We start from the raw sequence: 25,284 nt of genomic DNA on the forward strand, positions 1-25,284 counted from the left end.
GTTAGGGAATGAACCTGGGACCTTCTGCATGCAAAGGAGATGCTATACTAATGGGCCTTCCCGATTTGAGATGAAGGAGAAATTTGATTAAGTTCATATCAAAGCTGAATTTATCAAGTTCACACTCTCTGCAACAATATAAAAACCAAAACACAGCCATCCTTCAAAATTTGCACTTATCCAAATTTTGCAATGCAGTTCTCCAACCAAGCAATGTTTACAAAAATGCATATATTAGAAGAAAGTGTACACAAAATAAATATATTGGTGAAAATAAAATACAAAAATGTATTCATTTTTTATTTATTTGATTTATATCTCACCGTTCCTCTTAGCAGGAGCCCAAAAATGCATTATATTAAGAGAAATTGCTTGCGAAAATGTGTACATTAGTCATAATGTATGTATTAGGAAAAATTCACACTAAAATGCTGGAAAATTTTCATTAGGACTTTTTTTTTTAAAAGCAAATTGCTGCAGAAATGTGGAGAACCGAATCTGAGATTAGAAAAATGAGAAACAGAGAATTGAAATTGACAGATCATTCCTTCCCAATTCCCCATACTGCTTTGCACATAACATGAGCACATCTAGCCCTGAATGTTCTAGTGTGCCTTGAAGCACCTCCCTAAGGACACAGAAGAGTAATGTTCCAGGCCCACTTACTGGAGAGCATTTTGGCAATAGTGTTCTACCACTGAGCTATGGGCCCTTAACCTTGGACTATATTCGCCCCTGAATAGTCTTCAGCTAGGGTTGGATGAATGTCTATGTCTGGTCTGTGTCAATTTCACATCTGTTCATAAGTCCATTCCATCCTTTCCCCACATCTGTATGAAATTTTGTATTTCAAATGTATTTTATCACAAAATACGTATTTTAAAATGTTTTTATTCTAAAATAGGAATTTTAGAATCCATTTTGGTAAAACCTTTGAATCAAGAACTAAATTGCAAAGTTCATATAAGTGTGAAATCTAAATGCTAATTATGTTCCAGTCTGTAATATATCAGTCTGTGAGATGCAAATTAGTTTGGTTCACTTAAAAATGCAGACTAAATGAAATTCTCCTCTATTCCTGCCTCCAACTGTAAGTGATCACATGTAGATAGCAGGAAAAGGTGCTAAGCTGAATTGCTTTGTAGTTGTTAAAGATGAAAAAGCACCCCTTTTTAGAGGCTGACACGTGTCCTTGTGTTCTGAAATGGAAACAGAGCGAAGGTGGAGTCGAAGGTCCATGAAGGCGAGGTGAAATCCCTGAATTATCAGGTAAATAATAAAAAAATGTTCTGTGCCTATAAGAGATGACTGAAAACTCCCTCAGATCTGATAGGAAGCTACATGCATATGTTGCATTTCGCCCTTACAGATTGCCATAACAATAATTGAAGCCCGTCAGCTTGCCGGTGAGAACATAGATCCTGTGGTGATTATTGAAATTGGGGATGAAAAGAAGCAGACAACTGTCAAAGAAGGAACCAATTCACCATTTTACAATGAAGTATATGCTTTTCTCTATTATATTGTACTCTCCTACAAGCCTCCCACCATCCATGACCATTGGCTGTCCTAGATGGGCCTGATGGGAGTTGTAGTTCAACAACATTTGGGGAATACATTGGCTTCCTCTGCTATATTCTGTTGTTGCAAACCTTTAATGTGCCAGCAGAATTTGAAAACTCATTTTTGTGTGGGTGCGTTCCTCAATAAATAAACATGGTCAAAGCCAGCTCTGCCCCCTGTTCATGGCTCATCGTGTCAGTTTCCCTCCACACCACAGCATATCTACACTACAAAATGATCTTAGTTTTATTACTGTATAACTTCTGATCTTCCATAAAGAATCCTGAGGATGCTGAGAATTATGTTAGAGATCCTTAATGCTCCCACAGTTCCCTGGAGAGAAAGCATAATTATTAAACTAGTTTGAGTCTGTGGCGTATACAGGCACACAGTGTTGTATGAAGCACTATTGCTATGAAATTGTCCAGTCTCGCACCATTCATTTAAAGCATTGTTATACCACTTTCCCCCACAAAGCTACAGTCCCCAGAGTGGATTAACAATCAATCCACTTCCAGGGAAGTCTAAGAAATGCTGCTCTGTGGGGGGAATAAGGGTCTCCTAACAACTCTCACCACACTGTACAAACTAGAGTTTCCAGAGTTTTTGGGAGAAGTCATGACTGTTTAAGTGGTAAATTATAGTGCTTTAAATGTATGGTGCCGATACAGGAGATCCATGATTAGGAGATATAGTATGTGTGTATTTAATAGCAGCTGAAGACTTCCTTTCCCCAAACAAAATCAGAACCAAAGTACTGGAGAAGAAAGGATTAATCCCTTCCTACATACTGTTATCCTAATTATACTGCTCTCCCCCTGAAGCTGCTATTTGTCCTGCTGTGGAAAACTTACAGGTACTTGTAAGATTCCCTTCCATTAAGCTCCATAGCTGCTGTTTGTTGCCGATTATGATAACGATGGCAACAACACTATTATTATTAACATTTCTTACCTGCCCTTCACCCAAAGGTCCCAAGGCGAGTCACAACAATTTGAAAATACAGCATTAAAAACAACCTAAAATTACAAAATAGGGCGAGTCCTAAAAATATACATCTGTGGTGTCAAAAGCCACGGTAAAAAGATGCATGTAATAGTAAAAATATACACTGATTTTGATATTCTGTTTTTTTTCCTTCCCCCAGTATTTTCTCTTTGACTTCATTGGGCCCCAAGTACATCTGTTTGACAAAATTATCAAAGTCTCTGTGAGTATATACATCCTGGTGTGCAAGAAATGAAATTGTCTTTCTGAACTAGGAAGGACTGAGAACAATGACCAAGGAAGAGATGAAACCAGGAGATTTCTCAATTATGTAGAAGAGAGGCGACATGCACTTGTACAAATGCAAAATTGATTCGACTGTTCTATACTAATAATTTGCTCATGCATTTTTAACGTTGCCTTTTCACCTTAGAGGTAGTTAACAGTTATCCATTATATTACCAAATTATGTTCTGTTATTTGGTTCTTGCATTTTATATTGCTCCCTTATTACAGCACAAGGCTGGGCTGTAAAATATTGGAATTCAGCCTTAAGGAAGTGTGACAGAATCTCAGCTAATGTAAAAACCTTGTCTCCTTTGGTGAGACAGAGGGATTTGTTCTGGTTAAGGATTTGCTTCTTGATTGCTGCAAGGCAGTGGAGTGCTTAAAGGATGCACTAACTTACTGCATTGATGCTAACACTCACTGTGGTAATAATAATTTAAAAAATCTTGTTAGTTACCTTGTTGCATTGCTTTGAGAATAAAATATGTCCACAGAACAAAACAGAATGACTGAGACAAATATGTGCTCTGTGGAAACAAATGGCATCATACCAGGCAGAAATCTTTGTCTTGCTCTGTCTGAGTTTTAAATCAAATTAGTGAATAAACAAAATCTACTAGCCATTGTGGGAAGAGGTGTATGGTGGTGAGCAGGCTGAATTCATCCATCTCTTCCTTGGGCTGGACTGTGACATAGAGTCAGAGCAGGGAATTATTTTTAAGATGTGAGACTTTCATTGTCATAATATTGAAAATGCTTAGCTCCTTCCATTATCTATATGAATAGTGCTTGATCTCTGTTAGATAAATACTTTAGACATCAAGCCATATAATCCCTTATGCATCTTCCTCCAACAGGTTATGCATAACAAGCTGATAGGGAGCCTATTGATCGGCTCCTTTAAAGTAGATTTGGGGACAGTTTACAATGAGCCAGGTGAGGTATACATTTTCATTCTGATCCTTCTTTTTGTTAAACAGTGGTCTTGTTCCCAGTTGCATCTCAAGTCTGTTTCACAGGATTTCTGAGAACATGGCTTGCCATTTAAAAAAAACAGGTTGCAGATTGTCCATCGTGAACAGGCTTTGTAAGGACTTTACTGGGGGCCTGGAACACATCCTCTCAAGAGTGAGAAATTCCAAATAATTCAGGTTTTTTTGGTTCTTTGATTATTCATAGACACACACCTGGTGAGAGAGTCAGGCGAATAGGTGTCTGTTCCAGTAGTGGCTAGTGGGGAGGGGCACTGCTGCGCAGCTGACCTCCTGGTAGCGGAGTTGCTGCTGCTTACCAGGGAGAGGAGGAAGGGTGAGGCCGCAGGGTCATTGGTGCTGTTCATGTGCACTGGCAGTGCCAATGCAATGCTCCTGCTGGGGCACCTGCACAATGCTAATATCCCTGCCACCTCCAACCTGGTAACCTCCTGGTAAGTGGCAGCGACTCTGCTGCTGGGAGTCAGGTGTGTGGTTGTGTCCTTCTCCGCCGGCTGCTACTGCTCTCCTCTTTGTGTTGGTATGTCTATCTCTACCATAGAGGGTATCACAGCTTCAAAGCATGGTTGAAGCCACAGTCCAGTCCTTATCTTATCAATGCAATTCCCTTCAGGAAAGTCAGCCACTCACAGAAACCAACTATCGCTAAACCCACTACTGCTAGAACCACACACTGCAAGGTATATGTGGCTACCGTAGAAAATGGCAGCCATGTGTCTAGTTTCCCTTGTCCTCCTCTGTAATGTCTAGTGCAATTCATCCATAAACTCTTGCGGTTTTCTCCATTGCTCCTTCACATCATTTCTGCTGTTAACAAGGAGTGGGTGGGAAATTGTATTAATTAGGTGGCAAGAGAGATGGATGGGGAAATAGGCATTATGGAGGTGAAGGGAGTGCCACAAAAGTAGCAGCTGTTTTATCGTAACATCTCTCTCCAGTGTAAGATAAAGATATAAAACACTATGGAAATTATTGTGACATTTAAATTAGTGGATCTGAATGGAACATAGGAAGATGAGCAGCTGCCTTGTACTAAGTTGGGCCATTGGGCCATCAAGTTCAGTATTGTCTACACTGACTGGCAGCAGCTCTCCAGGGTTTCAGACAGGAGTCTCTCCCAACGCTACCTGGAGAGGCTGGGGATTGAACCTGAGGCCTTCTGAATGAAAGCCAAACACTCTAGCACTGTGTTGTTGCCCTTTCCAATACCTTCTGCTTCGCCCTTACCTGCTGGGTCTTGATATGGATGTATTCTTCATTTGCTCATTTTATGTACTGTAAATAAGCCACCTTGAGAGGTTTTTTTTAAAAAAATCCTGAAAGACAGGCTAAAAGCATTTTAAAGAAATAAATTTACTTTCTAGAGTGTCCCCAATTTTATTTGCATAGCAGATAGAATAGTTATTGCTGGTGATCCGCTGGCTGCTAATGCACATGTTTCCCCCCTCGCCCCAAGAGGCAGAGATTTCAAAAGCCCTCCTGTGTGTACCCTTCGCACATACTTATTTTTTTTTCCCCAGGTCATCAGTTTTGTGACAAGTGGGCTCTTCTCACAGACCCTGCTGACATTAGGACAGGAGCCAAAGGATATCTGAAGTGTGATATCAGCGTTGCAGGGAAAGGAGACACAGTACAAGCCCTTCAGAAAGCAAGTGATGCAGAAGAACAGATAGAGAAGTACAGTCACAACTTAATTACTTTTCTGTCTTGCTGACATTCTGACCCTGATATATATAGTTGACAGTTGCAATGCAAATGCTTGCAGATTGGCTTTTTCACTGCTGTAGCTGGGCTGGTATCTTTTTTGATCCTTTGACAAAAGAGGCAATTGTTCCATCTTGCTGCAGTGGACTTACCTATATCACAAACCTGAACTGGTTACAGCAGTGGTGACCAGGGGCATCGCTGGAGGTGGAGATGTCTTATTCTGGTTTACTCCCCACTCTCTTCCCTAGCAAAGATCCAGTGGCCACACAAGCAATTCCCAGACACAAGCACCAGACATTTAAGTTGCAGCCGTTGAATCGAAAAGTGGGAAACCTAGAAATTTTACTGTTCTAGGAGTCAGCATCAAATGCCTAGATATACCTGTGGTTTTTCAGTTCTGCTTATGCCTAGACACAAGACTGCTGCACTCTAGCTTTGGATTTTAGGCTGCAGAAACAAAAGTGGTAGGACTGTGGCCCACCTTGCCCTAGTGACCAGTCTTCCCTAGTTTACAGCCATTCCCTTTCCCCAGGGAACCCTAGGAACTGTAGGTTGAGGAGGGGTGATAGATCCCTATCTCTAACAGACAATTATTAACACGGGCAGACTATCATTCACACTGTACATTTATTCCACTATTATTCCATTTTAAACAGTCATGGTTTCCCCCAAAGAATTCTGGTAAGTGTAGTTTGTGAGAGATACTGAGAGTTGTTAGGAAAGCCATAGTCCCCTTACAGGCCGGCAATTCCCAGAGTTCTCTGGGAAAAAGGACTGACTGTTAAACTGCTTGGGGAATTGTAGCTGTGTGAGGAGAATAGGGGTCTGTCTCCTAGCAACTCTCAGCACCCTTGGCAAACTACACTTCCCAGGATTCTTTGGGGGAAACCATGACTGTTTAAAGTGGAATAATAGTGGAATAAATGTACAGTGTGAATGTGGCCTACAATTACCAGGATTCTGTAAGGGGAAGCCATGACAGTAAAAGGTGGATATGTATCTGTTGCTGTAAATTACCAAACAAGCTGGCAGTCAGATATTTGAATCGTCCCCTATGTATGAAACTCTCTATATGTAGAAAGCTAGCATGTCAGGGAGAAGGGTTCTAGCCTTCCCTGATAGGCTATTGTTCTTTGTGGAGGGAGGTTTTTATACTGTAGAGTATACAAACAGTTAATCAAACCAGCAAGTTTCACTGTATATTGTTGTTGTTATGTGCCTTCAAGTCGATTACGACTTATGGCGACCCTATGAATCAGTGACCTCCAAGAGCATCTGTCGTGAACCGCCCTGTTCAGATCTTGTAAGTACAGTTCACTGTATATGGCACATCCAAAACCCCTCAAACTTAGGAACATGGGGAGCTGCCTTAGAGCATTGGCACATCTAGCTCAGTACTGTCTACACTAGGAATTGAACCTAGAACCTTGGGCATGCAAGACAGATGTTCTGTCACCGAACTATGGCCCTTCCCCCTAAAAAACCTAAGGAAGCTCCCTTATTTCTGAGTCAGACCTATTGGTCCATCTAGATCATTAATTCTCCACACAGCCAGCCAGCTGCTGTCCAGGATTTCAGGCAGGAGTCTCTCCCAGATCCAGCTGCTGAGAAACTGAACCTGGGACCTTCTCTGTTAAGGCTGCCTATTTGTTGTTGCCAGTGGGATGCATTATTTGCTTCATTTCCCACAGCAGAATCTGCCAGTTTTGCAAAACAAACATATGCGTGCATAGAACACCTTCTTTCATTAAAATAAATGGAGGAGAAGCCATTCCGCGAGGGGGATAATCAGAGCATCCATGTCTGGAACAGATCACCCGATAAGGGCATTGCACACATGTATTTGTCTTGCTTCCATTCACAGCTCTCATAACTAAAAATGTTTCAGTGTGTGTATAGGAGAAGGCGTGGGGCAATTGCATACTCCTTCACCAGTAGTGCAGTGGCAAATTGAGAAGCGCTGGGTCCCTTCTTGATAGTCACAGCCACACACACACGCACACACACACACACACACACACACACACATTTTTTGCTGCTGGGCTGAGAATGAGATCCTTGTTAACATCCTCTCCAACTACAACAGATGTCCCTAGAAGCCAATTAAGATGAAAGTGGAGAGTGTTAGCTACTGAAAAGAGTCTTCTCAGTGGCTGACTCACCTCCTTTCACTCTGATCGGCTCCAATCAGCAGGAAAGGACAAGGAAGCATGTTAGAAGACTCTTCTCAGTGGCTAACACACTCCCCTTTCAAGCTGATTGGCTCGTAGGATGCTGGAGACATAGGGACCCTGCTCCCAAAAAAGTAAGGGGTCTAAGACCCCTTGAGACCCCGACAACTACACCCCTGTCCTTCACGTTCACCATTCCTAATCATGTAGGGCCAAGCTAGACACCACTACTGCTCCCGCCTCCCCCCCCCCGCAGCTTGGTTGCTGGTGCTGGGTGCTCCCCATTTGGTGCTGACCTATAACAGGGCCTTCTGGGTGATAGCTCCCCATTTATGGAATCCCCTCACAAGAGAGGTGCATTATGGCAAATGGGGCTCTGCCTCACTAGCCTCAATTTACCGTTAGCCAGCCAGCCCCCACCTAGAGATATGAAGGTCCTGGAAAAAAATAGAAAATTTTAGGGGGAAACTATTTTTTTTTGGGGGGGGGAACAAAACAGAGAAAAACATTTCCCCCCCAAAATTTCTGTTTTTTCCCCCCTGGGCCTTCATGTCTCTACCCCCACCTGCCTGGTTCCTTCCATACAACCAGTCCAAGGGGTGACACAGGTGGTCAGGTTCCGCCTCCTTAGAATTTGTTATTTATTTGTTTGTTTGTTTATTTATATCCCGCCCTTCCTCCCAGAAGGAGCCCAGGGCGGCAAGGAGTTGCCTTTGCAGAATTCAGCAGGGAGGAGGATGGGGAAAAAACTAGTATTTGTTGATTCCATCTATCATTGGCTTTGGCTCTACTATTTTCACTCTCCCTCCCCTCCGCCCTGCCAATCTCAATGGGCACCAGCTTCCACTGGAGGAAGCCCAGGCCAGGGAGGTCATGACATGAGCTCCTGAGGTTGGCCTGATAATATTCTGTAGCATGCTTTTATTCTAATATTTTAAATTGTAAATCCTCTTAGATGCCTTGGCAGAAAGGCAGTATATAAATGAAATTAACATGAAATTAGCAATTCCGTAAATGACTTTTAAACAAGTAAATACTGGGCATGCCCCTCCTCAAAGAGGATCAGGGCCATGATGGAGGCAAAGTGTTAAAGCTCCCTCCCTCCCCCCCGAGTCCTGATTTGGATCAGCCCCTGCTGCATTTTTTATTAAGAAATTCACACAATTGTTTATTGTGGAAATAGTGTCTTGTCTAATTTGGTCCCAAGTTTGAGCAATATTTTTCTGAAATACTTCAGTATTTTCTGAAATACTTTTCTTCAGATAATTGGTGTTTTTCTTTTTCTCTAGGAGCCTCTTAATTCCCAAAGGATTTCCATCAGAAAGGCCTTGGGCCAGATTTTACGTGAGAATCTACAAAGCTGAGGGGCTCCCCAAAATGAATTCGAGCATCATGGCCAACGTAACAAAAGCATTCATGGGCGACAGCAAGGACCTTGTGGATCCATTTGTGGTGGTCACATTTGCAGGGCAAATGGTAAACTGGGGTCACCGTGATTGCAAACATAATCCCGTCCTGTCAGTTGAATTCCTATGTCTTTCATTTTCTTCATCCTCTTACTGTCAACCAGAAATCCTCAAAACTTTTAAACGGCTGTCTTGTATTTTGAGTGAATGTTGAACTTCAGTGTTCAATATTCACTCAATATAGCAAAATCCATTTTGGTGACATCAAGTGGTTTGCCTTCTTAGTACACTGATGTCAGATGAATGTCATATATCATGCAAACACAAATTGAAAGGATTAAATTTTGAAAGGAATCCCAGTCAGGATTTTAAGGCCCTGGTTATGTTTTGAATCTCTTTCTCTGTGTTACAAACTATCCTTGGGTCTTTTACCACTTTAATTGTCATAGACTGCCCTGCCCACCCGCAAACCTGTCCAGAATTCTTCGTTAGTACTCTCTAGGCCTTTCCCTCACAGAGCTACAATTCCTAGGTGTATTAACCTGGGGTCCTAATCCACTCAGGGCCCTATCAAATCAGATTCTAAGGTTACCAAGGTGAAACAAAGCCACTTGTGTGAAATAATATCATATAGTTTATTGATTACACAGTTGGAATATGGATGCAGGATCATTTACAATCAATGCAAAGAAAGCTCACAAATGCCTCTTCAGCTGGGAGCACACTCTAGTTGCCTGCAGTAAAGCGTTTCTATTGGCCACACCTGGAGGGGCAATGGGTTGATCTGCTGATCAGTTGTGAAATCTGTTGGAAGCTGAATTTTTTAAAAAGTGCACTCAAGCTGATCCCACCAGGTTTTACAATAAAAAGGGTGAGATGTGACTAGTGTCATGTGCCCCCATTTTCAGAAAAGAGAGGTGAAGATGCACTGGAAGTGGCAAAACAGTAAATGTGTCTCTACCCTTCAGTTGGTGGATCTGGATCTCCTCAATCCCTAAAATGCAACGAGGAGTTGCTCCAAGGCCTTAGGTCTTTGGGAAGCGGGCAACTTTTTCTTCCTCCCAGAGTGAGAACAAAGAGCAAATCTGCCTGCTTAAGATTTTATACCCCCACCCACCCAATTCTAGAAGCTGCCATGAGAAACAGGTTGGGGAATAGCCTACTCCCCTCAGCAGAAGGGGGCATTGGCTTCTGTCTCCCACAGAAGAGTATAAGAAAAACATCCTTATCTAGGAATGAGGTAATAAGGAGCTATGGAGCTGTGAGAGATTGCTTACAAGTCGAGCATTATTAGTCTGGCATAGCGATACACAGTACCATGCCGCATCTAATAGTCTAATTCTTTCATGGTTACACAATACAATCATGGCCACAATAAGATCTGTGCATATGGGACACTGTATACGGCCTCTGTGTAAGTTCGCACCTGTCTTCTCACTAATTTTTTGATAAATTGAGGTATGATTATGAAACCATCAAGTGGACCTGCCCTCACTGGAGCCTGAACAAATATCTAGAGCCTGAACAAACCTATGACAGTTTCATATGCTGACTGATATGAAGTATGGCATAAAGGCTCAACTAGACAATGACTTAATCCCTTTAGAGATAGGTGGGGAACCTGTGACCATCCAGATGTTGTTGGACTCCTTCCCCATCAGCATGGCCACGCGGCAGTGATGATGGAAGTTGTAATCCAGCAACATTTGTGGAGCCATAAATCCTTGCTTTAGAGCAGGGGTGGGAGCCAGGCCCGTGGGCCAAATGCAGCTCTCTAGGCCTCTCTTTGGCCCTTGGAACTCTTTCTATGCCACACCCTCTCTCCCCAGGTGACACTCCTCACTGGCTCTGCATCACACCCTGAGTGATTTTGACTGGCTTGAATATGTCCTTGATCCCTGATAATGCTTGCCTGGATAGAGAGAGGTGTGTATCTGTAGGTGTTAGGAGCCATGCTAGCAGGGGGTGAACAGATGAGGATGAGGCAGGTGAAGAGGACTTGGAGTGGGACATTCCAGCCAGGGAAGGACCGAGCGAGGGGTGGCATGCTGAAGCAGCCCCCATGCTGGACGTTGACGGGTCACCTCCAGCAGTTCCAGATACCCCCCTGGAGAGACCACCAGACCTGCCCATCATTTCTCAGCCTGACGAGGCCCCTCTCCCAGCATCTGCACCACTGCCGGACAGCCCTCCCCCTGAGGAGAAAGAGGATGGGACAGTGACCGAGGTCCTGCCCTCACCTCAGACCAGGAAGCATATGCAGTGGGAGGTTCAACAATCCCAGCTGAGGAGTCTGTGCTTACATGCATGCACCCAACAGTGACTCAGGGCACACGCAAGCAGGGAGCCGCCCAGCCCTACATAAGCTGGGCGAGGGAGGAGGGATAGTTGCTGAGTCACTGTCTTAGTGCCGCCAAGTTAAACCTAGTTTACTGAGCTTGGAAAAGTTACTTTTTTGAACTACAACTCCCATCAGCCCAATCCAGTGGCCATGCTGGTAACTTTTCCAAGCTCTGCTAGTTAGTAAGAGGCTGGGCCTTGCAACCAAGAGATATTCTGTATCTTTAAAAGTTGTGCAGGGGAAAGGGAGAATTCCACCTTGTGGTTTTTCTCATTACAGTGTTACAATAACACCTGCACTTGGCTGACTTTCTCTTCTCCTAAAGATACAGGATCAGTCTGAGGCAACCCTAGTCCCTACCCACTACTGGTATGTGGCCCTCAGAAGGTTACCCTAAAGCAATTGTGGCCTCTGGGCTGAAAAAAATTCCCCATCCTTGCTTTAAAGGAACATAGAGTGAGGTACTGTGGACATTTGGTACACATGACTCTTTCCCTCTTGAATATGCATTGTGTCAGGCTGCAGCGGATTGGCTGTTAAACCATTCTGGGATTTGGAGCTCTGTGAGGGGAATAGGGGTCTCCCAACAACTCTCAGCACCCTTAACAAACTGCAGTTCCCAGGATTCTTTGGGGGAAGCTATGACTGTTTAAAGTGGTATGATACTGCTTGAAATGTATAGTGTAGATGGGGCCTGTCTTAAACATTGTAAGAGTGCTACAAAAATGTCTCCGCTGCTCCAGAAATGACACGTCTGTCTTCATTCTTAGATCCTTCCTGCTGGCTGGTCTGCGCAGGGACTGCTTCTAAAGTAATTAATTAATTAATTGCCTTCCACATATGTCCCAAGGCAATTGGTACACAGCATAATAAAATAAAAACAGTTTGAAAACAGCACAAAAAAAGATGAATTGAAAAACAATATGAAGGAGAGACAGATGGCAGAGATCTCTTCATCCAGCTGGGAAAGCTTGTCAGAGCAAAAATGTCTTCAATTGTTTCTCGACAGAGGGTGCCTGTTGTATCTCAGCAGGCGTGCTGTTCCACAAAATGGGCAGCCACAGTCATTTGCATCCCGTGTACATTTCTGCATGCCTATTGGCAGAGCAGTGGGTTTCCTCTTGTTCTTCATTCACAGCAATATTTGGTAGAGAGCTATGAACTGTCAAACAACTGTTCTGTGTGCACACAGCATTCCTGTTGATCTCTAAGATCACTGATTTGAGGACAAATTTACAAACTACCTTCTGGCCTTTCCTTGTAGGGACGGACTACAGTGCAGAAGAACTGTGCTGATCCTGTGTGGCATGAACAGGTGGTCTTTAAGGAAATGTTTCCCCCTCTCTGCCGAAGGGTCAAACTCCAGGTGTGGGATGAAGGGAGCATGAATGACGTGGCCTTAGCCACCCACTTCATAGACTTGAAGAAGATCTCAAATGAACAGGATGGTGATAAAGGTAAAGAGCTGTGTGTGCCAGTTAACAAACGACAACAACTCTGAGCTGTTAAGAAATGTCTGTGGTATAAAGGTGAAGGTTCTCTAGTGTTCACAATTAGGAATGGAAAGAGCTGTCAGTTTTGGTTCTCTCAGTTTCTCATTTTCCCAGTGTTAAATTCAGTTCTCTACATTTCTGCAGTGATCTGCTAATTTCTTTTAAAAATATCCTCATCAAAATTCTCCACCATTTTAGTGCGAATTTCTCCAAATAAACAAATTTTTGTAGCCAGTTTTGACAAAGGTACACGTTCTTGCAAGCCATTTCTCATCGTTTCATCCCTTTTTGCATGTTATTTTCACTCATGTATTCATTTTTATGCACACTTTCCCCTAATAATATGCATTTTTGTAAATGTTGTTTAGTTGGCGAACTGCATCCCAAAATTCTAATAAATGCGGGTTTCTAAGGATGGCTGTGTTTTGATTCCCATGTTGTTTTGGAAATTGCGAATTTGATCAGTTCTGCTTGAAATGCCAACTAAATCAAAATTCTCACCCATCCCTAGGAATTCTCATCCCTATTCACAATACACTCTCTTTCTCTCAAGGACCAGCAGAACCCAAGCCTGAGCATCTTTGGAAGCATAGTAAACCTTTCCAGCCTGAGCAAACTTTTGGAGGCCAACACTTCTTTATATCATTATATATGATAATAAACATGTCAAAGTTTAGGAGGAAGGGCTTGGAAGAGCTTGTGGCAATGCGAATCACGTCATGTTTGAGGAATACCTGGAACGTGGGAGTTGTGAAAGACTTGCATAAAAGTATTATGTTCCCTCCCCAGCACTATTGGGGCACATTTGGCTCCGTGCTGTTGATGGTTAAATCTCCTTGTGTAAATTTACTAGTGAGTAAGTTACCAAGCTGCCTCTTTGAGCAGAAAGCTGCTGGACCTACCCCCAAGTAAATTGGGGGGCATGCCTAGCTGAACTGAACATGTTTCTCTCCACCCCTCAATCCCTCTCATTGTTCCTCTGATGTTTGTTGCATGTGTGTCTTCTTCAGGGTTCTTGCCTACCTTTGGGCCTGCTTGGATCAATCTTTATGGCTCACCCAGGAACCACACCTTGATGGATGACCACCAGGAGCTCAACGAAGGCTATGGGGAAGGCGTCTCTTTCAGGGGGCGCCTCTTGATCGAGCTCGTGGTGGAGATCCTCTCTGGAGGAGCCCACGAATCAAAGTTTTCAAAGATCATCAAGGACATAAAGCTACCTTCCAAAGACAAAGACTCCAAAGGTTCAAAAGGGTCAGGAAAAGACAAAGATAAAGGAGCTGAGGATGGAAAATCGGCTTCCCATTCAGATAAAACAAACTCAACAGATGTAGAGGTGGAGCCTTTCGATGTACCCCCTGAGGTATTTTTTAAAAAAATGCTCAATTTGAAATGTTGGTCTAATTTACAAGGCTATAGCCCTCCAATATTATTGGACTCCCATCCAAGCCATCCAGCATGGCCAAGGACTAGGGATGATGATTTTGCTTTTGCTTAGGGCCTGCCTGGTTTAGACATCACAGCTTCTCTGCTCCTGTAGCTCTGTGAGGGGTCTAGGGATCTCCAACAGTCCCCAACATTCACACTAAATGGCATGAGGATCAAAAGGAATAAATGCCTATTTAAGCTTGTAGTGTAGCAATGTTGTTATGGAAGCACTTATCTCTAATGGTTGGCATACCATTGGAGTCTTATTGTGGATTATATGCAGGGCCAGCGTCAGGGGTTGGCATAATCAGGCTGCTGAGGCCCACTTTCTGGCAAGAGCCCCACGGTTAGTATACAGAGCACTTTGACCCTTCTGCTGTTACTCACAGGAACATAGGATACTGCCTTATACTGAATCAGTCTGCTGGTCCATCTAGCTTAGGGGAGCCAGTGCTAAGGGAGCCCTCTGTCTCAGTTGGCCAGGAGTTACCATTGACAGGCATTTTCTTGTGGTTATCACAAATTTGGCCAGGTGTGTAAGGCTGTCAATCCAAGACGATGACAGATTAAACCTGCTTAGAAATTTGACATGACACAAGAACGCACAGCTTAAACTGATACGGCTCCCTTAACTTCCTCTTCGTGAGATAATTTGAATCACCCGTGCCTGCCATCTAAGAGAGTGGATGCACAATAAATGAGGTTTGTTATTTTTCCTTTCTTTCTTTTTTCACTCACTACAGATCCATGAGGAACAATTTGAGGAATTTCTTCTCTTTGGGGCCTTTTTTGAAGCTACAATGATTGATAGGAAAGTTGGAGATAAACCAATAAGCTTTGAGGTGTCTGTTGGTAAGTGTAAAATTCTTCTTCAAACACCTGATCGAAAGTCTACAAGATGATGTTGATATTAGTCTGATTTGTCTGACTGTTCTTTGGTGGTGGTGATGGTAGTGAGTTTGGAGGATCTGGTGTAAATCTGGTTCCGCATCAACTCCTCCTCCTCCTCCTTCACACTTTAGACCAGTGTAAATATTGTCATAGAAGCAGAGAGAAGGATGTTGGATCTTCAGTGGTGGGAAATACAGATGATGGGGTGCACATACAACACATATTTGTGCACATACATGCTCATCAATATGGATGATTTCTGAGACCCTGGTTGCATGTTATGGATTGATAAAGTGTAAAAAGATATTTGCCTTGACATAGATCTAGTATAATACTGGTTTGGCATCCTGTGTGCAAGGGAGTCATATGGCATATTTGCGTAATGATGGCCCCATCTGCATTATACATTTAAAGCAGTATCTTACCCCTGCATTATTAGCCACAATGTCTGGGTTTTAACTTACTGTCAGAGGCGATATGCTTCTGAATGCCAGTTGTTTGGAATCACAAGTGAGGAGAGTGCTGTTGCGCTCAGGTCCTGTTTGTGGTCTTCTCATTGGCATCTGGTTGGCCACTGTGAGAAACTTCTTTTGCAGAATTGGGTGTCTAGGGAAAGGCCTCCTAGGCAAACAAGGCAATGTTTACTCAAACATGGGCTTGGAAGAGGCTGGATGTGTAAGAACTTCATTTGTGTATTTGCACAATAATGAGCAATAAAAATTAAGAACATAAGAATAGCTCTGCTGGATCAGGCCAAAGACTCATCTAGTCCAGCATCCTGTTCTCACAGTGGCCAACCAGATGCCAATGAGAAGACCACAAACAGGACCTGAGCGCAACAGCACTCTCCTCACTTGTGATTCCAAACAACTGGCATTCAGAAGCATATCGCCTCTGACAGTAAGTTAAAACCCAGACATTGTGGCTAATAGCCACAGTTGTAGATTAGAATTTGTCTAATCCTCTTTTAAAGCCATCCAAATTGGTGGCCATCCCCACACCTCGTGATGGGTCTTAGCCTGATTCAGATTTCTTCTTCTAAAGTTGGTTATAACCCCATCCTGGGGGCATAATCGCCCCCCCAGCAAACTTTTCTCCCCCTGCAAGACTCCACCCATTTTGGTAGAGGCAGCAAAAAAGAAAAAAGAAAAAATAATTTTACATGGGACTATAGTGAGCAGGGAGGTTTGAACCTCTCCATTCAGCCAGGTGCCCTGATGGGGAGCAGATCAGCCCCCTCCACACTCATCAGATTGATCATCAAATGAACTTGCACCCGCATCAGCTGAGGAGGTAGGCATTATGGTCCCCTCTCCACTCATCTAATGATCAATCAGATGATCAGAAAGTGGGCAATTTGCATCCCAATTAGGGTGCTGGGTTGGGTGAAGAGTGTGAGGTGGCCATGCCCATCTTTCACCACACCCACTGCTGCCATGTGACCCCTGGAATGTTTGGCCCTCAGACCAAGAAAAGGTGAACAACCCTTGTTCTGAAGAAGGATCAGGCAGTGTTCTTGTCATGCCCCTATTTTCTGGATATAGATAGTGAAAGGAAGCTAGAGAGAGCCTCTAATTGTATTGGTCTCATGCACTCTGTCTTGGACATCCCACAGATCCCAAGCACTTGTGAGGTTCAGTCAGAGGGAAAGCACTTTTCAGGCCACATGAGGGAAGAGGACTGATCCCTGACTCTCACAGAGACCAGGTGTTCAGACTCCTCATTCAAGGAACTTCATGGAGCTAAAATCAGTAGCTCCACCACTTCACCAAGCCACCAGCCACCTTCCTTCCATTGTAAGCACTCAGCCAAGAAGACTAAGGTCATTCCTGAAGGCTACTTAATGAACTCCAGAATCCAAAATTTAAATAACAGGTCTTCTGTCTATTTAAAGTTCTGGTAATAGGTGGGGCTTGGGCACTTGAGGAGGGTATTTAAGGGCTCACCTGAACTCAGCACAGAGTTGAAGCAATTTCTGCCTTGCCTGGGGGCTCTTGCAGGGACTTCGCTCAGGTCCTGAAGAAATCAGACTTCACAAAACCTGCTTATCAGTGTCAGACACCTCCTGCTCCAGTTGAACTCTGTTTAAGCCTTGCTCTGAGCTCTTTTCCTTAACCAGGGATTTATTTTATGTTTTGGATTTATTTAAAGGAGCAGGACTGAATTGCATTCCCTTTAGCTGCACAATTTGTATAGTCATACTTTGCATTTTCTCACTAAAGGCCTCCCTTGATAATCATTCATTTGGAGTAATGAATGTACAATGTATTGTTTTGTTTTCAGTTTGATACTGTTTTATTCAGACAGGAGATTCAGACATCCTTCTTAAGGAAGCATCTTGTTTCAGGCAAATAACATTTTCCCCTGTTCTCAAAATTTTTCCCTGGAAAAATATGATGTTCTGAGGGTATTTATTTTGAAGTTAATTAAAAAAATGTTTTGTTGTTAGTGTTTGCCTTCAGGTTCTTTGCAAACAATTTACCTATTTGGCCTCATTTCTGCTGTCCTTTAAAACCCATGTCCATATCACTATGCACTTTGATTAAGTGAGGATGGAGATTAAATGAAACATTTGGTACTTGTGTGGCTTCTGCTATGAGGATGAGATGTTTTGTGTCATGTTGTTCTTGTGTGAAAGCCAAAACAGTTTTAATGAAGGTGACCTGTCAAAGATTTTCCCACATCTTTTGTCTAGTGAAAATTTGGGCTAAGTGAAAATGCCCCCCCATTCACTACCTGCCACATTCACAAGTGGCAAATTTTGGGAGGGGTGGCATTCAATTGGCTTTCAGGATGAATTAAAAGACAATCCTGTTCACTCAGGGATTTGTTGCGTGAAATATAGTGTCCTTGGCAACCCTAAAAACGTTGGCTGAGAGAATGTGATTATTTTCAACTGTTTTCCAGATGTTTGTAATGATATGGTAGTTTATATGTTTGCCGCCTTAGGCTTCTTTGGGAGGAAGTGCGGAATAAATAATAATAATAATAATATAGATTTTAGTGATGTTTTTCAGAGGGGCAACAATCTTTCAAAGGTTTGTGACAGTTAGGAGGACTTACCACTGGCAGTTCATTTCTGTCTTATTTCAAGACTTAAAACAACAAATAAAAACCACTGCCTGCAACAGCAGAGCACCTCTAGACAGCCACCTGTATGTCATGGCTGTTTCTCCCCCCTGTCCCTTGAGAGCCTTAGACATAGGCCCTATTTGCACTATACATTTAAAACAGTATCATAAAACTTTACGTAATTATGACTTCCCCCAAAGAATCCTGAGAAGGGTAGTTTGTTAAAGATGCTGAGAATTGTTAGGAGACCGTTATTCCCTTCACAGAGCAACAATTCCCAGAGTGATTTAACAGTCAGTCCCTCTTCCCAAAAAACTCTGGGAATTGTTGCTCTGTGAGGGGAATAAGGATCTCCTGACACCGTTCACAAATTACCCTTCCCAGGATTCTTTGGGGAACTCCGTGAGTATTTAAAGACAGATGATATTGCTTTAAATGCAGTCCTTTTGGTAAAAAAAATGAGGTGCAGGTACTCATACCATGATAAAAGTGTCATGGGTGCCAGCTCAAAATGGCTGCCATGGACAGCAAAAAAAGAGGTGACAGTACTCCGTACCAGTGAGTACCATCGCAAAAAAATACTGTTTAAATGTATAGTGCAGATGGGACTGATGTCACAACTGACATTGCACATGTGCAGAGTTGTTCCAGGGCATTCAGTTGGGGGGGGGGAATAGCTGCCATTACAAAAAATAAATGTCTTCTGCTTTAGGAGTTTATATCAGGTATAAGAATGTGTCCTTGAACTGTAATAATTCCTCTCGGTTGCCTGGATGGAGGATAGAGGAGTGGGCGTAGAAACTAGCCTACTTTATAAAGGTAAAATTTTCATTCATTGCCCTGCCCACTTTTGCGTCTGTTCCTCCTCACCACTGGCATATGGCCCCAGGACATTTGCCCAGACGGGAATGCGGCCCTTGGGCTGAAAAATGTTCCCCACCCAAAGAACTGATTGAGCTGTACCAGTGATCTTAAAGGTCCATTTGCTTTGTTCCTACAAAATTAAATAGGAGGAATCTTCAGAAATAGGGTCAACCAGAGGAAGGCTTTAAAAATTCAGAATTCTAACACTGCTCTTTAAAATGATGTATATATCGGGGAAAAAGCCTAGCTACAATCCTGTTGTGTTTAAATACTTTACTCCTTACTGCAGTCTGATTCAATTCCTCCTTTCCATGTGTAAGTTTGGTTTGTATTTCTAGGGAATTTTGGCAATGTTATTGATGGAGTGTCACCAGGAGCTGGGGGCAAAAAGAAAGCCCATGAAGGGGAGGAGGAAGAAAGTGCCCCGTTGTTGCATGAAGGAACGGGAGAAGCTTCACATGACATTGCAGTGCCGCTAGTATCTACCACACACCCTGAGAAGCCACTTATCACTGAGGGAAACAGGTAGAGCCTAAAAAGCTTATCACCTTTGTTAAATCCCTCTCCTTGATCTGCCTCTCCAGAGAGAGGCCTTCCTAAGTAGAACAGATAAATCTGTCCCTTTTGATTCTCCCACTTTCTCATTTTTCCAGTCTTAAATTCAGTTCTGATTCTACAGCAATTTCTGATTTATTTGTTTTTTAAAAACCCTTACAAAAATTCACCAGCATTTTAGTGCAAGTATTTCCTAAAAACATTTTGTATACAGTACTGCATGCATATATGTACACTAGGGGCTGTTCCCCTGCTTTTGCATTGTTCACCAACCCCCACTCCCACCATGGTAACCCCCTGGACCTTTCCCTTTCACCTTGTGCAACTACTAAGCCCCCATTTCACCTTCCCAGCCCCCTTTCTGAAGCTGCTTCTTTCTTCTATTTTGCAGCCCCCCTTTGCACCCCCAATTTGCACACCCTTTGCACTCTATCCCTCCATCCCATATCCCTCTCATTTACCCATATGACTCCTCTTCCTCCTCCCTAGCAGTGCAGATGCCCCCTGTGGGCCAGTAACTTTTTCAGAGTTCCTTGCAAATCTGCATCAAATGAAACAAAAGCCCACAAGTCCTTAGTTCAGCTGCAGCTTGGGCTGGAAGAACTAGGCCAGTTCCTCTCTCTGTCACAGATTTTTTTTTAAAAGGCTCAGGCTTTTCTGGATCAAAGTCAGCTTTTGATCTGGAAACACTTCCATCCCAAATCGGTGGGCAAGGCTGCAGCAAAACACAAGATTGGGGGAATGCTTTCTGTATATGCTCAGAGACACGATTGAATGAACTGTATTGTTATTGAGACTTTCCACACTCAAGTGCTCTTCAGCTCTATCACTGAAGAAAGCAGAACAAATGCAATGCCATCTCAGGGGGAAAATAATCTATGGACGGACAGCCTGCTTTTGTCCCATGGTGCCTTTGTCTTTCCTTTTTTCCATCCCTCACACATCTTTCTTTCTTTCTTTCTTTCTTTCTTTCTTTCTTTCTTTCTTTCTTTCTTTCTTTCTTTCTTTCTTTCTTTCTTTCTTTCTTTCCTTCCCTTTGCGCCTTTCCTGTCTCCACTCCCAGCCTTTACCCTGACTTAACTCGAACTGACTGAAGTCAGGGAAGGCAGAGGAAGGCTTCAGGTCACCCTCATTGACCTGCCACCACTGGTGCATGTGTTGTTGCCGTCATTTTCTTTCCCCTCCCCTCTCTCACTCATCTCCTGTCCCATCACAATGCCTGCCAAGCCAAGCCAGCAATCCCTGGGCTACCCTCTCTGCTGTCAAGATTGGGCTAGAGTGAGGAGCGTGTGCATGTGTGGATGGTATCTGAGGGAACCAGAGGGAGAAGAAAGAGGAAGCATCATCAGCCCCTCAACAAACACTGCCACCACTTCTTGCCCTGTGCTGCCTTCCCTCCATCCCCCTTCTCCATCCAGGCATAGCTGCTACCGCTGCCGCTACTGCTTCTGTCTCTTTCTCCTCCTGTTGCTGCTGCTCAGGCCGCCTTTGTCTCTGGCCCTTCCCTGGGCTGCCTCCCCTCCATTCCCCTTTTTCTTCCAGGTGCAGCCCCACCAGTTGCCTAGGCTGCTGTCCACTCACTCTCCCATTCTCTACTGGGTCATAGGCTTGAAGAAAAGGGAGGCCTCACTGTAGCGAAACCAAGGCCTCCCATGAAGCGGGTGTGTGGATCTGCCAAGTCACCACCCACTCTCTGCTTGGTGTCATCGTCCAGCTGCCTGCCTGCCTCCCTGCCTTCCCCCTCCCCATCTTGAGCCCAGCTAGGTCATGCTGCAATTTGCAGCGCCACCTGTCTGTGGCCAAAAAAACTGTAACATGACAGGTTAGAGCAGCCTTTCCCAACCAGTGTGCCTCCAGATGTTGCTGGACCACAACTCCCATCTTTCCTGACCATTGGCAGTGCTGGCTGAGGCTGATGGGAGTTGTGGTCCAACAACATCTGGAGGCACACTGGTTGAAAAAGGCTGGGTTAGAGGCTTACCAAAATTTTCCTAATATAAACCATTTGTGTATGTCGTTTTCAATAATATATGCATTTTAAAGCACATTTCCCCCTAAAGTATACCATTTTGTACCATTGCTTAGAGGCCTGCATTGCAACATTTGGAGAATTTCAAAGGATAACTGTGTTTCGCTTCACAAATTGGTTTCAGAATTGTGAATTAAGTTGTATTTTATTAAAATGTAAACAAAATTGAATTTTTCTCCATTCCTAAGTCAGTGGGGCTAGTTGCTAGGGGAGATGGCCATCTGTTCAACATATTTGTTTGGTCTAAATTTTGGTGGGACAAGGAAGTAGCATCCTGACCTGATAGCACAAACAGCAATGCTGTTGTACTGATGGACTGCGCCGATGGAACAACTTCCTGAATAATGACATTTTAAAAAATTTAATTACTTTATGTATTAGATAAGATTTACATACAGCTTTAAATAATCTCCAGTATTAATTAAAATGATAGAAATAATAAATCTTACTGAAACCAGTAAGATTTAATGTTGTTTATTTTATTATTATATTTCTATCCCATCTTTTCTCCAAGGAGCTCAGGGTGTCATACTACTTTCCCCTGCCCTCTCACTTTTGTCCTGTGAGGTAGGTTAGGCTGAGAGACACTGACTGGCCCAAGGTCACCCAATGCTTCGTGGCTGAGTGGGGATTCAAAGCCTGGTCTCCCAGATCCTAGTCCAACACTCTAACCACTATGCCATCCTCATAATTATGTAAGTACAAGCCCTTATTGCATTGGTAACCAGAGTCCCTCATAACCCTGGTTTGTAACCAGGATTTGAACAGAAAATTGCAAACCCTGGTTATGGGGTAATTCTGGTCTGTGCCAACCATAGTAATACTGATAATGTTAAAGCAAACCATGGGACAGAGGGAGGACTCCTCACAAGAAAGCATAGGAGGGAGATTATGAACCTGCAATATATGTCTGATCTGTACTGTTCTCGAGGAGAATGGAAACTGGGAATATGATATTTGCATGGGCCCTTCATCTCTGTACCTGATGTTATATCCTGGAACTTCAGAAAAAAACAGGAATATGTTCTGAGAAAACAACATGGTCAAATGCAATCATTGCTAGCAAGACTATAATAGAAGAGAAAAGGGCTTTTAGGACAGTGTCCTGATAAGAGACAGAAAATAGAATCTGCCAAGAAAGTAGTTATTTTCCCTCACGACTGTGCTAGAGAATATAGATGATCAGCTATTATCCTGGAGACCCAGCTGGTAGATTGTTATGTTTTCTCCAGATATAAATTCAGATTGAAAGAGCTGCAATAAAAGAATAGAAACTGTTTTCAAATATGCAATTGCTTTATACCAGCAGCTACAGCATTTGTCCACTTCCTTCCACCACTCATTATAGACTGGTATCTCTTTTTGATGTAGGTGCAAAACTATTGCAGATTTTGCATTTCCCCTTTCCTTATGGGATACTTGTGGCCAGCTAAATTTCTGGCATGAAATATAGCAGCTTTATGCTCTGTATCAGGTGTAGGCAACTGGCAAACCATGCCCCTTGTTTGGCCCTTGCTGGCTCCTAGCAAATTCTAATCTGGGTGTAGTAAATGTTTTGCCAAGAGTTTCACTTGGTATGGGTTGAATAAATGATATTTTGTTGCAAACATTGTGGAAGAGACAGTGATTCCACAACTGTCTACATATTTCTATTCCCTTACAACAGAAAAAGGCATTTCTTGTCCTGTGTATTTAGCAGGATCATCAAGTGGCCCTGACAATATAGAAGTCATCCATTCTTGGCTTATATCTCTTGTTCAACCAAACAGTGAGAGTATAGTGGATTAGATGGGCAGTGGGGGAGGGGGAATCCAAATAATTACACAGTGAATGAGTTACGCAAAATTATTAAACTTTGGAGAAGGTGTTGCTCCCTCCAGTTCATTCCAGAACTGAGCTCAGAGAAATTAACACCACCAAATTAGAAAATAATTTACTTAGTTCCAAGCCCAATTTGGATCCTGTTGCTCTCCTGGTGATATACTCAGGGTGTGTAATAAGGGTTGAATCCCTCCCCCAATCCTTCCGTGAGCCCCCAGTCTCCCTTACTTGACAGCTGCAGCAGTGGGGAGAGAGGTCTGCTGCTCTCTGTTCCTTTCCCTCTCCTCCTGCATTCTGAGCACCAACAAGAAAAGAGGAAGGGAAGGAGGTCTCTTCCCCTCTCATCTTAGCATGCAGATAAGTGAGTGGCATGGAGTGGGAGGGTGGACCATCTTGGGCCCTTTATGAATGTGCCACACTCATATTCTGTTAATGAACCATATTACTCTGCAAATCTGGCATGAGACAATATAAGGTAGTTTTGCAAATTAATGTTTGCATTCATTGGCCGAGGAGCATCATCAGATGTTAAAGGGTTCCATCCTGTCTTAGGCCTCAAAACAGTGAATTGTGTAAGCACTGTTTCTGTCTGGACAAGGATGTGTCACTCATACATCTACTCCCAGGCTATGGTCTGAAGGCACATGAGGCCAGCACTGGTGTCTGGTCAGTGCCTGGATGGGAGACTGCCTGGGAACCATATGTAAGCCACCTTGGGTTTCTATCATGAAAAGAAATGTAAATGTAATAAATAAATAATACTCAGAAGCACTATCATTTCATCCTAATACAGCTGGCCTCAGTGTGGCATTGCATTAGAGTCAAAGATGTACTTACTGAAATCCAGCCTTGAAAGCCTCATAGGAACATAGAGAGCTGCTATACTGAGTCAGACACAATCAGCAATAAGACCCACAAATATGAAAATATATTTGTAATGTACTTCAAGGAGCAAATAGAGAAAAATAGGACAGTGAGCAATAATGCGACGGAACAACTGGTTACAGATGTGTTTCGACCATTAAATCTTTTTCAGATATGTTCCTATGAGTCCTTGGGAAAGATTCTCCAGGATTTCAGAGAGGGTTCTCTCGCAGCCCTATCTGGAAATGCTGGGAATTGAATGCGAGGCCTTCTGCATGCAAAGCAGTTGCTCTGCCACTGAGCTATGGCCCTCCTCAGGCGTGGCAACCAGACTCCACTTTCTTCTAACAAAGTCAGAGTCTTCCCCTTTCTATAAACTCTATTCCACTCTAGCATGTTGTGTAAAGCTGTGCAAAGATATACCCAGTGCATTTTAATTAGTCAGGTAAGGATTAATAGTATGGAAATTGCCTGTCTAAAGGGAAATCATCTACAATAAAAGCAATTTAACAGGTGGATTTTAACTGCAAACAAGGCTGTCTTGGAAATGGTCTTCTAAAAACAGTACACTGATAGAGCAAGCGTTTGATGAACACATCGGGCTGTATGCTTGATGGCTGACACGTTTCACAGAGCCTCCAACCAAGCTGGCCTCTGGCACACTTGCTTTGTACAGAGAATTTTATTTTGCAAGCAGTAAAAATAAAAGTGCAAAGCCAGAACTTTCTGAGTTTGGATTCAGGAGAAAAATACTGTCAGGGGAAAGAATGATATCAACCATTTACAACTGAGACGCTGCTGTAATCTGTCTC

The 25,284-nt window shown here is 43.2% G+C and overlaps 1 protein-coding gene across 1 annotated transcript in view; it reads left to right on the forward strand.

The window, feature by feature from the left end:
- The window catches only part of FER1L6 (fer-1 like family member 6), a 132,163-nt gene that overhangs the window by 19,703 nt on the left and 87,176 nt on the right, over positions 1–25,284 (forward strand). The window contains exons 4-13 of the mRNA XM_061606195.1: positions 1,215–1,269; positions 1,370–1,501; positions 2,711–2,773; positions 3,696–3,774; positions 5,351–5,507; positions 8,998–9,184; positions 12,720–12,912; positions 13,959–14,311; positions 15,120–15,228; positions 19,542–19,728. Coding sequence (XP_061462179.1) covers positions 1,215–1,269; positions 1,370–1,501; positions 2,711–2,773; positions 3,696–3,774; positions 5,351–5,507; positions 8,998–9,184; positions 12,720–12,912; positions 13,959–14,311; positions 15,120–15,228; positions 19,542–19,728 — 1,515 coding nt within the window. The remainder of the gene's footprint in view (positions 1–1,214; positions 1,270–1,369; positions 1,502–2,710; positions 2,774–3,695; positions 3,775–5,350; positions 5,508–8,997; positions 9,185–12,719; positions 12,913–13,958; positions 14,312–15,119; positions 15,229–19,541; positions 19,729–25,284) is intronic.

This window comes from Rhineura floridana, chromosome 1 (genome assembly GCF_030035675.1).
Source record: "Rhineura floridana isolate rRhiFlo1 chromosome 1, rRhiFlo1.hap2, whole genome shotgun sequence".
NCBI classification, from domain to species: Eukaryota; Metazoa; Chordata; class Lepidosauria; order Squamata; family Rhineuridae; genus Rhineura; species Rhineura floridana.